This window comes from Herpailurus yagouaroundi, unplaced genomic scaffold (genome assembly GCF_014898765.1).
Source record: "Herpailurus yagouaroundi ecotype Mexico unplaced genomic scaffold, PumYag 159, whole genome shotgun sequence".
In the NCBI taxonomy this organism is placed as follows: Eukaryota; Metazoa; Chordata; class Mammalia; order Carnivora; family Felidae; genus Herpailurus; species Herpailurus yagouaroundi.
In genome coordinates this window covers 5,273,544-5,287,797 of record NW_024412400.1, presented here as the reverse complement: position 1 = coordinate 5,287,797, position 14,254 = coordinate 5,273,544, and the positions used below count along the sequence as shown (strand labels likewise).

At 39.5% G+C, this 14,254-nt stretch overlaps 1 protein-coding gene across 22 annotated transcripts in view; it reads left to right on the top strand.

Moving 5' to 3' along the window:
- Positions 1-14,254, top strand: part of LRRFIP2 (LRR binding FLII interacting protein 2) — a 105,714-nt gene that overhangs the window by 54,387 nt on the left and 37,073 nt on the right. For 14 of the 22 annotated variants that reach the window (XM_040479741.1, XM_040479747.1, XM_040479739.1 and 11 more), the window contains 5 exons: positions 456-503; positions 970-1,026; positions 4,189-4,257; positions 6,474-6,563; positions 13,376-13,420. In XM_040479741.1, the coding sequence (XP_040335675.1) occupies positions 456-503; positions 970-1,026; positions 4,189-4,257; positions 6,474-6,563; positions 13,376-13,420 (309 nt within the window). The remainder of the gene's footprint in view (positions 1-455; positions 504-969; positions 1,027-4,188; positions 4,258-6,473; positions 6,564-13,375; positions 13,421-14,254) is intronic. The other 8 variants (XM_040479753.1, XM_040479749.1, XM_040479756.1 and 5 more) reach the window with 1 other exon arrangement.

Here is a 14,254-nt window from a genome sequence, read left to right as displayed (position 1 = left end):
GCAAGCTGACTAGAAAGCGGAAGCCATAGCTCTGTGTAACGTGCGACTTGTGAGCCGGTTGCTTTCGAGCTGTCGCTTGCTTGCTGGGGCCTGTTCTCGTAGACCGGCCCCTTAGGGCTCTGTGGTTTCGTTTTATGGTGCCGGTGGGCGAAATGCTTTCTGTCCCACGCTTTCCTTTTCTGCTCAGAGAATAAATTCATAAGTGGTCCTTCTCCTAGCTTCGTAACACAATGATGGGAGGAAATACTGTAACTAAGGGTGCTATTTAAACGAAGCGTGAGCTTGAAGTTTTAATGGGATCGATGTAGGGCTTCACGCATATCAGTGGGTGTTCTCACCTGAGATACCACTCTTTGACGCCTTTTTGGAACTGAGTACTGCAAAGACGTTGTGACATTTTCCAAACAACTTGGATGCTGAATCGGTAGACAAATGGCATTTTCTCTGTTCTGTAGGTGTCATTGTATGACGGTGGATTATGTAACCCTTATGGGTCTCGAACTGTAAGTCCAGCCGGAGGGAGGTGGTGAAGAGGGTGATGTGCAGGTGGGCACAGTTCCCTTACAAAGGAAAAGTCATTTCATCTGACCTGCAGTTGCTCTGTAAGCAGCGACCCATGAGCTAGCCAGCTGTGACTCTGTCCCAAGCTGTGAGCAAGTGCCTGCCGGAAATCATGGCTCAGAGTCTGAAGGGAACATAGGCAGAGGAACCTCTTTTCCCGCTCACTAGTCCCGCAGAAAGAGGATGAGAGCAGTGCTCCTCCGGGCATCCCCCTCCCCTTCTCAGCCTCCTGCCGAGCGATGCCGGGTCTGAAGGGTTGTGGGGGAGGTAGGGTTCCAGACCAGGGAGTAGCCAGCACCTTCCCTCTGGGAGCCAGCAGCCACTTAGGGTCCAGGGTCCTTAATGTATTCCCAGCAGGAAAGGGAGCTGGCCATTATTGTAAAACCTTTCTTCCTGGAAACTTTATAGCCATCCGAATACAGTTCCTACTCCTCAAGAACGAGTTCAGCCCGAAGCAGTCCTGTGGTGAGCTGTCTGGTCTCTCTGCATGCTTTGTAGACACTTGGGGTTGTTTAATTAACCTGTACTCACGGTTCAGAAGGCTGAGGATGTGTGTTTCACTCTTGTGCGTGGATTATCATTGGCCGTCAGAGCACAAACTCAGGTGTACTAATTTGTCCTAATTGGTGGTTTCTGTATGAATGTGGCTTTGTACCTAATTTCTTAAATGAGTCTGGAACCAATGCCATTAAAAGTTTAAAAAATGTTGTACTGTCATTTATGTGAACTTCTTGTCTTTTTAGTGGTGATAATTCAAAAGATGGGTTGATCATCCTGAATTTCTCCCCTCCCTCTGTTTCTGCTTCCTGCGTTGAGCCATTTCACTTGCCTGCCAGCACTTCAGGGATCAGTGCTGTGAAAGGAGAAGTAGTAACAAGCCAGCTTCTAAAAATTGTTACATAAAAGACAAAACTGGGACAGTTCTAATCACCTAATCTTTCTGGAATATTAAAACATTTTTTATGTTATTAAAAAAATTTTTTTTAATCTTTATTTATTTTTGAGAGAGAGAGAGAGAGAGAGAGAGCGAGCGAGCAAGTCAGGGAGGAACAGAGAGAGGCAGACACAGAATCCAAAGCAGGCTCCAGGCTACGAGCTGTCAGCACAGAGCCCGACACAGGGCTCGAACTCACAAACTGTGAGATCGTGAAGTCGGACGCTTAACTGACTGAGCCACCCAGGCGCCCCAAAACATTTTTTAAACATTTTTTAAAGTTATAAAAGTGGTATTAGCTTAAGGAAAGTCCAAATTAAAAATCCCTTGACGCTTTCCCCCATTTCTCTTCCCCCAAATGCAGGCTCTGTCCTCGTATATCCTTTCAGAGATACGTTATGCATGCATGAGTGTCCTTTATTTGACCAGTATGTATATGTATACAGATTGTGCCTCAGCTTGTTTTCTTTACTTAAAGTCTCTTTTTTGTATCCATACATAAAGATTTATTTCATTCTTTTTTTTGACATTTAAAATATTTTTTGGAAATGTTAATTTTTTAAGACAGAGAGCAAGAGTGCATCATGTGTGAGCACAAGCAGGGGAGGGTCAGAGAGAAGGAGAGAGAGAGAGAGAGAGAGAGAGAGAGAGAGAGAGAGAATCCTAAGCAGGCTCTGTGTCAGTCCAGTGCAGGGCTCAGACTCACAAACTGTGAGATCATGACCTGAGCTGACATCAAGAGTTGTATGCCCACCCTGCTGAGCCACCCAGGCACCCTTGACATTTAAAAGATTTTTAAAAAGTAAACTATGTTCCTTTTTCTACTGAATGCTTTTTGGAGATAGTTTTCTTTTGTCAGCACTTTCCTTTTTAATGGCAATCTATCATTTCATTAGTGCATGAATTGTGCATTTCTTTTTGAGGATTTCTTGGATATATTTTATGTTTTGGTACGGGTACTGCTTTTCTTTTTTGTTTTTAAATTAAAGTATGGTTGGCGTCCAGTGTTACATTACTTTCAGGTTTGCAACACAGTAATTGGACAAGGCTAGACATTCTGTGTTTGCCACAATGCATCTGTCACTGTTCAACACTGTTACAGTTCCATTGTCTGTATTCTCTGTGCTCTAGCTTTTATCCTTGTGATTTAGTCATCACATAACTGGAAGTTTGTATTTCCCACTCCCCTACCCATGGACATTTAGGGTTGCCAGAGTTTGGTTACTAAACACTTGCATAGTGGACTTTCTTACACAAGTCTATTTTTGTGTACATATGAGTAGATCTCATGCCAGGTAAATTGCTAATCCTAACATGATGGGGGTCAAAGAGTATATACATTAAAATTATGATGTACGTTGCCGTATTGCCCACCAATAAGACCTTACTAATTTACTTTTCCAGTGGCAAAGGATGACTTTAAGAACTACCTTGTTATTCTTGACAATGTCAAAATTGGAGAAGTTACTTTTTTAAAAAAAAATGTTTATTTTTGAGAGAGAGAAAGAGAACACGCAAGCACACGAGTAGGGGAGGGACAGAGAGAGAGGGCGTCAGAGGATCCTAAGCAGGCTCTGTGCTGACAACAGAGAGCCCAGTGTGGGGCTTGAACTCACGAACCATGAGATCATGACCTGAGCCAAAGTCGGATGCTTAACTGACTGAGCCACCCAGGCGTGCTGGAGAAATTATTAAAGCAGTTTCTTAACGTTCGATACAGATTGTTTTTGTGGAATGGAGTAAGTGGACTACATAGGTTTTCTTTTATATATGTGTTTGACTCTGTTCTCCTGCCATTTCCAAGTGGCACTTCTCAAGAATTCTGCTCCTTTACTTAACAAAAATGTGCACAGGCATGTTTAAGGAGATAAAGGTTTTTTGATATAAGTGGGGAGTTTACTTTTACCTTACTCCATAATAAAATTCCACTTGGCAATTCTTGGGCCTGGTAGCATTTTTAATGTACCAATGTAATGACCCCTTGCAAACAAAATTACGGTAATGTATTTTCAGTCAAGCATAGAATCTTGTCCTTGTGTGCTAGCTACATGCGATTTCATTTGGACGTTGGGTTCAGAGTTATCATCTTAGTGATGTCAGAATGGAGGTAACCTTCACCTGTGGAAGAGGAGTCTTCTAGGGCTGGTGAAATAGGAAGAAAACTATAGGGTGATGTTAGAAATAGCTCCACTCGTTGCATAGGAATGAATAAAGGAAACTAAGAATCATCATTTCAGTGTCCTTGCTGGTAGGTAATTCTTTGACTTACATTATTTCCCCAGAAGATATTCGTATATTTTCTCTCCCAAACTGAAACGTCAAGTACGCTTACTGACCCTGGACGGGATCCCAAGGGGCCTGGGGGTTTAAAAAGCATGAAACCCTGGCTGCTTTTGGTTGGTCTGTTTATACCCCAGCCCCTCACTCCTGTCCTCTTTTCTTCTGTAACTTAAATAAAAGATAAAGTAGCCTTTTATTCTGTGTGCTCTTTGGAAACGTCTGTTGGTTTTTAGGGATAGTTTATTACACCTTGAAGTCCCTTTCCGGTCTGATGGTGCATGATACATGGTGCCAATTAGATGCTCACGTATTGTATTTGCATGCTTCTCGAAACCTTACCTAACGTGCTTACGGTCAGGTGAGACCTGGAGTGAAATCGCCTCGTTTTCATTATCTGCTTTTACCGTCCATAGTTTACCGACGATGGCAGTGCAAGCATTGGGTCTTCTGGTCGTGCCAGTCACGGGCGAAGGGACAGTGTGGTGAGCGTGGTTTGCATGCAAACACATACAATGAGTTTTAAACTTGCACCAGTGTGTGATCACATGAAATCTATCGGGAAGTGAAATTTGCATTTGGCAAAATGAGCATTTTCCTCAGATTTCGCTCATATGAATAATTTGCCTTCAGAAATGTGTTCCCGCGACTGCGTATTCCCTGGGGGTTGTGGAAACTTTCATTAGTAACTTGCCTGCTCACACCCCTAACGTACTAGTCTTTGCGTATTTGAAAGTTTTTCACTTTCTATACTTTGTTGCTATTTCATTCACATGCATTTATGTGCACAGTTCACCACAGACAAGTTTCTCAAGCAAAATTAATGCTCCGCTCTGTGTAAAACTCATAACTGTGGATCACAAATCATGTTGCCATCAGTTGCTTTCTTCGCTGTGTATTTAAGATGTATTGTTTATTGTTTACATATCTTTTAAGACCTGTGAGCTTTTTAAGAGTTGTTGATGGCAAAACTTAAAAATTCTGGTCTTAGAATTCAACTAGCTTAATAATTGTAGAGGCAACAAATAGCTGGGTTAGACTACAAATTAAATAATTTCAGATTATTCTTTTTGATGAAGCTGGAAGTTTTACAGAGAGCTGATGGCATTTTTGCTACATATAAGAACTGGTTTGAAAGTTACATTGGTAAGGATGGTATGTCAGCTTCGAGCTAGAAAAAAGAACCGTGTTTTGTGAAAGATTGTAATAGATGTGAAGTTTTCTTAGAGGAGAGGAACACCAAATGTTTGTGAGATTTATTGCCAAGAATGCAGTGATCTAATGAAGGCAGTTGTGGTCCATTGGCGAGCCCGCTAGAGCTCATACTCCTAGCTGAAGGAGAAAAAACAAGCCAGGCCACCTGAAAGCCCCTGGGAGAGCGATGGCGTTGAAAGGGCAGGGACTTTAAAGTCACGATGCCTGGCTTTGAGCCACTTCCACAACCTCTTAGTTGTGTTAATTGCAGTTTATTTGCGGTGGGGATGTTAGTGACTGTCTTTGTAGGAGGGCTTAATATATGCATTAAATGAATTAGTATGTGGAAAATACCTACCGCAATTCGGAGACGGTAGGAACCGGTAAGATATTAGGTATGTGTCAATCTAAGTTGTATTACTATAGTGTGAATAAAAATACTGTTGCTTGACTGCAGTTGCCCTTAGCAAAACTTCACATTGTAAGCCTTTTTTGTCTCTGTGGATGGACTTCCAAATTCCATTCCTGGAAGGGAAGAGTTTTTAAGCAAGGCAGTCAGACAGAGCTGAGGTAAGGAAAGCTGATGAGTGAGGTAAAAAATACTCCTTTATTAATTCACCAAATGTTTAGGGAGTAAAGTGCTGGCGGGCCAGACAGACCGGGTTTCTGACCTCCTAGAGCTTATATCCTTGTGAAAGAAATAGAAGATAAGTAAGCAAAGGAAGATAAAAAGAAAGTAACCCCGGGAACTGTGAAGAGAAAAGCAGGGACAGGACAGGGAACGTGAAGGGACGCGTGTGTGTGTGTGTGTGTGTGTGTGTGCAAGTCCCTTTGGACGGGGTGGTCAGAGAAGGCTTCCCCAAGGAAAGTGACCTTTGAGCTGAGACATTCCTCCTCGTAATGGGAGGAACCAGCCGCCTGAAGAGCTGGGAGCGGAGCTCTGTAGGCCAGTGACAAAGTCTCAGGTGGGACAAGACTCAGTGTTTGGGGAACCCACAAAGAGGCCAGTGTAGTTCTGTCATTATTTTGTCCCACGGTTCCTGGTCTTGAATGTGAAAAGGAGGGAAGTGTAGAAATGGGGTGAAAGTGCAGTAGATACCCTGCAAATAGTTCCGCATCGAGCATACAGGTGCTTAACAGAGTTGATCCTGTGACGAAGTGTAAATTTGAAATACGGTAGAGGTTTTAGGGAAATACTATTCTAGGGACCCTCCCAGTGAGGATGATGTATGTGCCACACACGCTACCTTTGCTGGCCCTCGGGCAGTAAGTGATCTCTGTAGTACCGAACTCTGGCGAAGGTGAATAAAAGCGTGTTTCAGGGAGCTGTGATTTCGTTCAGGAACCCTTTACATTTCTTTTCTGCTTCTTTGCGGATGTTAATTGCATTCGTTTCCTCATACGTTACCGAGCACCTAAAAAAGTTTTCCGCTCATATGCCAATGTTCTTACCTTTTCTGCTCTCTTTTCTTAACCTTTAAAGCCTCTCATTTTTTCTGATTGAAAGGTTTCTGCTGCCGATTATTTTAGTCGCTCCAATCGTAGGGGCAGCGTGGTCTCTGAGGTGGATGACGTCATTATCCCAGATGTGACCCGCGTGAGTGTATTGCATGCAGTGGTTGTGGTGTCTCGGTCTTGCGACTAACGGCTCACACATTAGCTGTTTGAAAATTAGGAACTTAATTGTAGCATAAAATAGCTATTTGTTTTGGAATGTGTATATTGATATGCTCTGATTAAAAAAAAAAAAAAAAACTTTTCTGTGAAAAATTTCCCCCGCGGAACTTACCAGCAGTTTCCACGATTACCAGTAATTCGCCAATTTTACTTTATTGCCCCGTTTCCTTCCTTTTTTTCCCCTGAACTATTTAAAAACAAATCCATGTCATTTAGTTCAGTATGCATCTCTAATTGACAATTTCTTTGTTGGTTTTTTTTTTTAATGTTTATTTATTTTTGAGAGAGAGAGAGAGAGTGGGGCAGGGGCAGAGAGAAAGAGAGAGAGAGAGAGAGAGAGAGAGAGAGAGAGAGAGAGAGAGAGAGAGAAAGAATCCCAAGCAGGCTCTACATGATCAGGGCAGAATTCAGTGAGGTGTTCAATCTCACAAACCGGGAGATCATGACCTGAGCCAAAATCAAGAATTGGATGCTTAACCAACTGAGCCACCCAGGCACCCCTGAGAATTTCTTTTTCATATTCACTCTACTATTATCATACCTAATAAAATAAATAATTCCTTGGGGTGCCTGGGTGGCTCAGTCGTCTGAGCGTTTGATTTTGGCTCAGGTCATGACCACATGGTTCATGAGTTCAGGCCTTGCATTGGGCTCACTGCTGCCCGTGCAGAGCCTGCTTTGGAGCCTGTGTCCTCCTCTGTCTCTGCCCCTTCCCCGCTCACGTGTGCACGGGCTCGCTCTCTGTCTCAAAAATAAATAAACATTAAAAAATAATAATTCCTTAAAACCATCTAATACCTAGCCCATATTTAGATATTCCTAATCAGTCTTAAAAGTTTTCTTTTTATTTTGGTGAATCTATGTAGTACTAGGTAGACTTTGAAGGTTGAACAATAGAACGTATTACTTAGCAAAGTATCGCTAACATGTGGTTACTCAGAGGAATCTGAATAGATGTTAAACATTTGGACCATGGCATTGTTTTGAAGAAATGCTTATCCTTTGCTTTCACATTCATGGGGAAGTGAACTTAGGAAAGATTGTCCAATAGAGATGCCTCGAAGCATTTGTCTTAATGAAGGAACCCCAAACAGCATATACTCCCTGACGGATCTAACAACCTGATTTTCTCTTTGACACCTTCCCTCCCTTGCTGGGATTAGTGTTGTTTTGCACATAGACCGGCGCTGTTCTGATTTTCAAGCACTTTGAAGCAGATGAGAGGTAGTATTTCTAAACCAAAAAGTTCGTTTTTAAATGAAGAGATATTGATTTACATTTAGAATGTTACTGATTGTATTTATTTGTATTTGATAAACCTTTATTTATTTTCAGAGAGAGGGAAAGGAAGAGGGGCAGAGAGAGAGAGGGAGAGAGAGAATCCCAAGCAGGCGAAGAGCCTGTCAGCAAGGAGTCCAACGTGGGTCTCGATCCCACTAACACAGGATCTTGACCTAAGCTGAAATCAAGAGTCAGATGTTTAACCGACTGAGCTACCCAAGCACCCCACTGATTGTATTTAAATAGCTGTTTCTGAATGACTTTAATCCTTGTAGTCCTTAAGTATTCCAGATCCTTGGGCCTCAAACCTGGCCTTAGAGCAATCCTGTCTTGCCCTCTGTCAGATCAAGGAATCTCAGCATGCGGAGTTGGAAAGCTGGCTGCCAAAAGTCTTTGCTCTGAAATATTGCTCATTTTATTAGTTTGCTTAACAACTTGTCCTTTTTTTGTAGATACAAGCAATTTAATGTCTACACCTTTTTTCTTAAAAACTTGAATTCTGTTAGCCTCATATTTGTGGTGGTGGTTTGCCCTCCTTACATGTATTTCTTGGCAATTTATCTTAGTAACTACACAGAAGTGAGAAGCTTGATAGTTTAAGAAAAAAATCTCTTCCTGCTTCTACTAATTTAATATAACTCTTTTCTTTTCCCAGATAGTTATTTTGGTTTATTTACATATTTTAAAATGAAAGTTATACATATTTAATGTGTATAACATGATTTGATAGAATAGCCTGTGTGTGTGTGTGTGTGTGTGTGTGTGTGTGTGTGTGTATAACCATTATACATGGTTATAGCACCCTCTTATTTTATAGCCTGTGAGCTAATGATTTTTATCTTTTTTTCATTCTTGTTTAAGTACCTGTAATGATATCCTTAATTTTACCTCTTGATAAAACCTTAATGTGTTAACTAAAATTTAAATTAAAAAAAAAAAAGGTTTTACTCTGTAAAAAAACAAAAACCCTAAAATGCTTGCCATTCCTCTCTTCTAGAGCAAAAATTTTCTCTAATATTATTTCTTGTAAAGGGGAACTATAATTCACTTCATTGTGGATAAATGGGAAGTAGACTTGATATTGCTAAGATCCCCGCCTTTAAAAGGTAAGCTGGGAAATCTGCACTTTTATGCGAAATATTCTGCTTTTAAGACACTGACAGTGAATTCACAATTTTAAAAGACACTTTCTGGCTTCCCCACTGTGGACCAAATATATGTGTACAGTCTGCTCCATTTATAACTTCTGAGCTGGGAGTGCTTGAAAAGGGTGCCAGGCCCTGATTTGGCAAGACTCTTAACACAGTGTTTGTGACTGCTCTAGCCAATGGCCTTTTTCTCTTATCCTGTCGGTTAGGCTGGGGAGAAGAATGTAAATGTGCTAACTTTAGTTTTACTGATTATTAATAATTAGTGCATTTCTGAGTGGAGTCCAAAGCCATTTTTGCTTTATGAGATTATTAAAGTTAATTGTTCCCTTCCCTTCTGTAGTTGGGGAATCAGATCTTCAGTTTTCTGGGGTTTTTTTTTTCTGTCAAACAATTTTTATTAGTGTTATCATATCATATATAAAATTAGAAGTTAATAAATGATTAGACTAATGATTACATTAAACACATACTATAAATACTTTATTTGACTATAACTTTATAACATTAAAAAATAAGTAGTTTATTCAAATGCCTTAATATAAATACCTTTAACTTCTGATCATATATATTACTGATACATTTGACCAAATGGTGGCTGCACGCTGAAAATTGTACACATCAGACATGAATAGCTCAGTCCTTTTAAGAAAATAATTGTAACAAGGTACCAGTCTTTATTTCTAAACAACTTTTAAATGACAGCATCAAAATGTATTTGTAACTAAAATGCTCTGTTTCTATTCTATTCTAAAAAAATTCAGTTGTATTTTACCATTTTAGTCAGGTAAAATTATCTGTCAAACTAAGCAGCCTTATGTTTAAGTGGTTCAAAGGGCCTCTTAATCAGAGAATAAATATCAGAGAATAAATGCCTTTCTTTAAGAAGAAACAAGGAGTTTCAAAGATTTGACAAGATGTGTATTCTAAAATATTTCTCACATGTGTTAATTTCAACAAATATTCAAGGAGTTCAGATTTAAAGAGAAGTAATGTACAATCTGTAATGTCAAGAGCAAAGCATTTTCAAGCATCCTGGCATAAATAGGGCGAAGGCTTTTATCGCTGAAATGTGGGAAAGATTAATTTTGTTTACTAGTTGATCATGGAAATTCTTCAAGAAAATGTTACTTAAAATTTTTTTTATTTATTTATTTGAGGGGGGTGGGCAGAGAGAGAGGGACAGAGAATCCCAAGCAGGCTTGCATTCAGGAACCATGAGATCATGACCTGAGTGGAAACCAAGAGTTGGTCACTTAACCTAACTTTGAGCCACCCAGGCGCCCCTAAGAAAATACTACCTTTGAACTTAAGCTTTCAAATTGGAATATGAAGTTTGCCACCATGTGCTCTCCTTTTCACATTAATACTAACGTGAAATATTGCAAGCTTGTTAGCTGACTTTCAAGTTCAAACGACCAAACCCCTTCCTTGATCGGAAAATTACCTATTTAATTATTTAAGAGTGCAATGGCATAATGTTTACTTGAAATTTTTTGAGAAGAGTAGGCTACAGTTAACATTAATGAGCAAGTCCTGAGCACCATATTAAGGCGGAAAAAAGCTTTGCTTGCTGTTTTTTGTTTTTGTTTTTGATATTTTAGTCTACTTTTTTATTAGCCACTTTTTTAACAATTTGATTTACTTTTAATAGTTTTTCTATCTCTAATTTGTTTTACAGAATTGCAACCATATATGCAGCCTTTGCTTTCTGATTTCTCACTAATGTTACAAAGTTTTTATATTGTTGTGCATATTCATTTTTCCATTGTTACTTATACACAACAATTTTTTATCAGCTCTAGTCACCATGATTTTGCATTAGATCCTCAGGCCTTATTCATCTTATAGCTGAAAGCTTGTAGCCTTTTGCTGTTTCCCTATTTCATACTTTAATATATTAAACATGATTAACTTTTATTCCATTTAAAAGCCTTTTCAGTACCTGGCAGACTCTGGGTCATCATTATGAACCTTGGCTTGGTCATTGCGGTGCAGGTGTTTAGACCTCCTAGAGAGAGCACTGGGGCTTTTGGAAGACCAGGTTTCAAGTGGCTTTTTGTCTAAATGGGAGACAGCACGTAGCAGAGCACAAGTCTGAGAATTGAGAACTGGAGCCTCTGGCCAAGTCACTGCAGCTCAAGAACCTGGACTGCAGCATCGCTGCTCTTGGCATTTTTTGCTGCCTTAACAATCCCCGAGGTTTGGCGCGTGATCAGTTTGGGTTGCGACAGTTGGGATCTGTCAGAAGACAGTGGAAGCAATAGGATCGACGTTGCCACGGACTAGTTCAGTGATGCAGCCTCTGAAATGTAAGATCATTCCAAGCTGACTGTTTAAAAAATGGGTGGGTTTGGCGGTCATTTTTGTGAGAGGGGACATGAGCCAGGGTTTTAGGTGGACCTAGAAGAGTGTTTCCGGATTTTGCCTGTTTTTCTCTAACTCATTAGTAGAAGAGAGGTGGGAGATACTCTGAGGAAAATAAGGCCGTTTTATCCAGACACAGTATTTCTTTCACTCTGAAGAATAACACTTTAAATGTGAGGCAGTGGTTTTAGTAGCATAAATGTGATGGAAGATGTTTCCTTTTCGTGGCAATAATCGCCAGTATTAAAAACCACTGTCATTGCTTGTTTGTTTCAAAACGTTTCATGTGTGACTTAAAAAAAAATCAGTTAGCTAAAATCAATTCCTTTTAAAGAGTGTTACTGTAAAAAGTGGCAAAAAGAGATCAAAGTCGAAAGTTTAATATAAATGCATTATTGATACATAAAGTAAACACCTTTTATTATAAACAGTGTTTATTATATAAATGCAGAGAAAAAATGAACGTGATAAATGGGCAATGAAAAAGAACAGAAAACCTTTCAAATATGAGGAAATTAGAATGAAGTGAACTGAATAGAACCAGAAATAATGGCATTTTGTGTTTTAATAATTAACTGAGGAAAGTTTTCAAATCTTTTTTTCTAGATTGAGCTGGGAGGGTTGGTCTAGGAGTTGGAATCTGGGTTGATTTTCATTTAGTTAAGTAATTGGGACAGTAAATAATATGAAGACGGGTTTTAAAATTCACAAAACTGAGATCTGAATCCAGCCCTGACGTTTAGCAGTTGTTCAGTTTTCAGGAAGATCTTCTGCCCCTAAATTTCTCTCTCCTCAGCTGCAAGGTCGGGGTTTAGGAGGAGACCTGTAAGATGCCTCTCTTTGTGAAACGCTCATAACTAAGGCCTATCTGCGGAAGATAGGCTAACTCAATCATCATGTCTAGATACTAGGACACTATGCTGCTGTTAAAGTAAATGAAGTAAGTCTGTAAGTCCAGATGGGGTATGATTCATTTCCTCATTCACCCAGTAAACTTTTAGTCCTTCTACATGTCAGGTGCTATTTTTGATGTTGTGAATACAGAAACGAACATACAGACATAGGCTTACTTCATTAAAGATAAAGAGATCAGACAATAAATTAATAAATATCATGGGGTCAGAGATTGAGAAATGCCATGAAGACAATGAAGTAGTTTCTTTAATTCCTGAAAGTTGGTAAGGAGAAAAAGAAGGTATAGAATGTATTTGAGGCATTGCTCTAGAATTTGTTAAAGACTTGGTGGCTGGTTATCCTTGGATCAAGAATTGGAAGGTCAGGACGTGGTAGGGTAGGCAGAAAGGCTTCCTTCACGTACCCTTTTGTGCTATTTCATTTTTTCTTTTCTTTTTGACATGTGTGTGTACTGCTTAAAAAAAACCAAAAAACAAAAAAGCCAAAGAGCTGACTCCCTTAAGGCTGTAGGGGAAATCTTTTTTGATGGTATATTTCACATGCTTTAATCCAGTCGAAACGCTTTGTGGCTAAGTGTACTGGTCTTATCTATGTGTCCTGTGTCCTAATAATGTTTAGAGAATAAAGCTTTTTGGCTTTTGGTTTTATCAGAGTTTTGCTTTTGATGTGTACAAGTTTGTGGGTTTTTTTTTTTTTGTATTAACATTTGCAATGCTAGAACTTAAGTTTATACTTTTCTTTAATGTGTTTCAAATACCATGAAAAGAAAATCTAAAATTCTAAACTTCTGCACAAGGACAGCTTGCTCACTGCATGTCCATCCTTAGGATAAGAATTAACATTCTTGACGTTTTGTCTTATGTGTCTCAACTTTTATTTCAGTTTTAATATGTTTACCTTTAGATCGCAAACAGCAGTTAAACTTGGAGAACTCAACTGTGGTCATTTCTTTTTTTCCACTAAAAAAAACCTGACATGCTAATAAGCATCTTTCCTGATTTTTATCTCTGTTCTTTTCTAGTTGGATGAAAAATCTGACAAACAGTATGCTGAAAATTACACAAGAGTGAGTATATACATTCCTAAGAGAATTAAATTCTCAAGGTCAGTTGAGCTTAATTTCAACTGCTATTTCATGATTATACTACATGTGAACTGGGGGAGCTACTCTTCCTTTCTCCGTCTATTTCCTGTTCTTGACCCCCCAAATTCCTCCGAGGTTGAATCATGTGAAGCTCTGGGAAGAGAAAAGACCCTGCGTTTTATTTCCTTGAATGTCACTTCTGAAGCTTTGGGCTGGTCTTTTGATTTCCATTGCCTAGAATTGGATCCCGAGGAGAAGCCATTAAACACTGAAAACGAAGTGGAATGCTAGTGACAAACTCTGAGGGTTTCGTTTTTGTTTGCTTTTGGTTTTTTTCCTTAATAACACATTTTTCTTTGGAAGTAAAATAACTCCTTTCTAGGACTTGTTTTGTGTTAAAGTCTCTATCTTCTGGAAGTACTTTCAGAAAGTCATTTTAGGGAAATTATCAGGATTCATTTCATGCTGTACCTAAAAAAGATACAGCTGTTCTGTCCAGTAGGGATACGATGCAAGCCACAAATGTACCCCACATATGTAAGTTTAACTTTTCTTTAAAAAAAAATTTTTTTTTAATGTTTATTTTTAAGAGAGGGAGAGACAGAGTGTGAGTGGGGCAGGGGCAGAGAGAGAGAGGGAAACACAGAATCCGAAGCAGGCTCCAGGCTCTGAGCTGTCAGCCAGGAGCCCGAGGCAGGGCTTGAACTCATGTGAACCGTGAGATCATGTCCTGAGCCGAAGTCAGACACTTAACAGACTGAGCCACTCAGGCGCCCCAAGTTTAACTTTTCTAGTAGCCTCATTAAAACAGTAAAA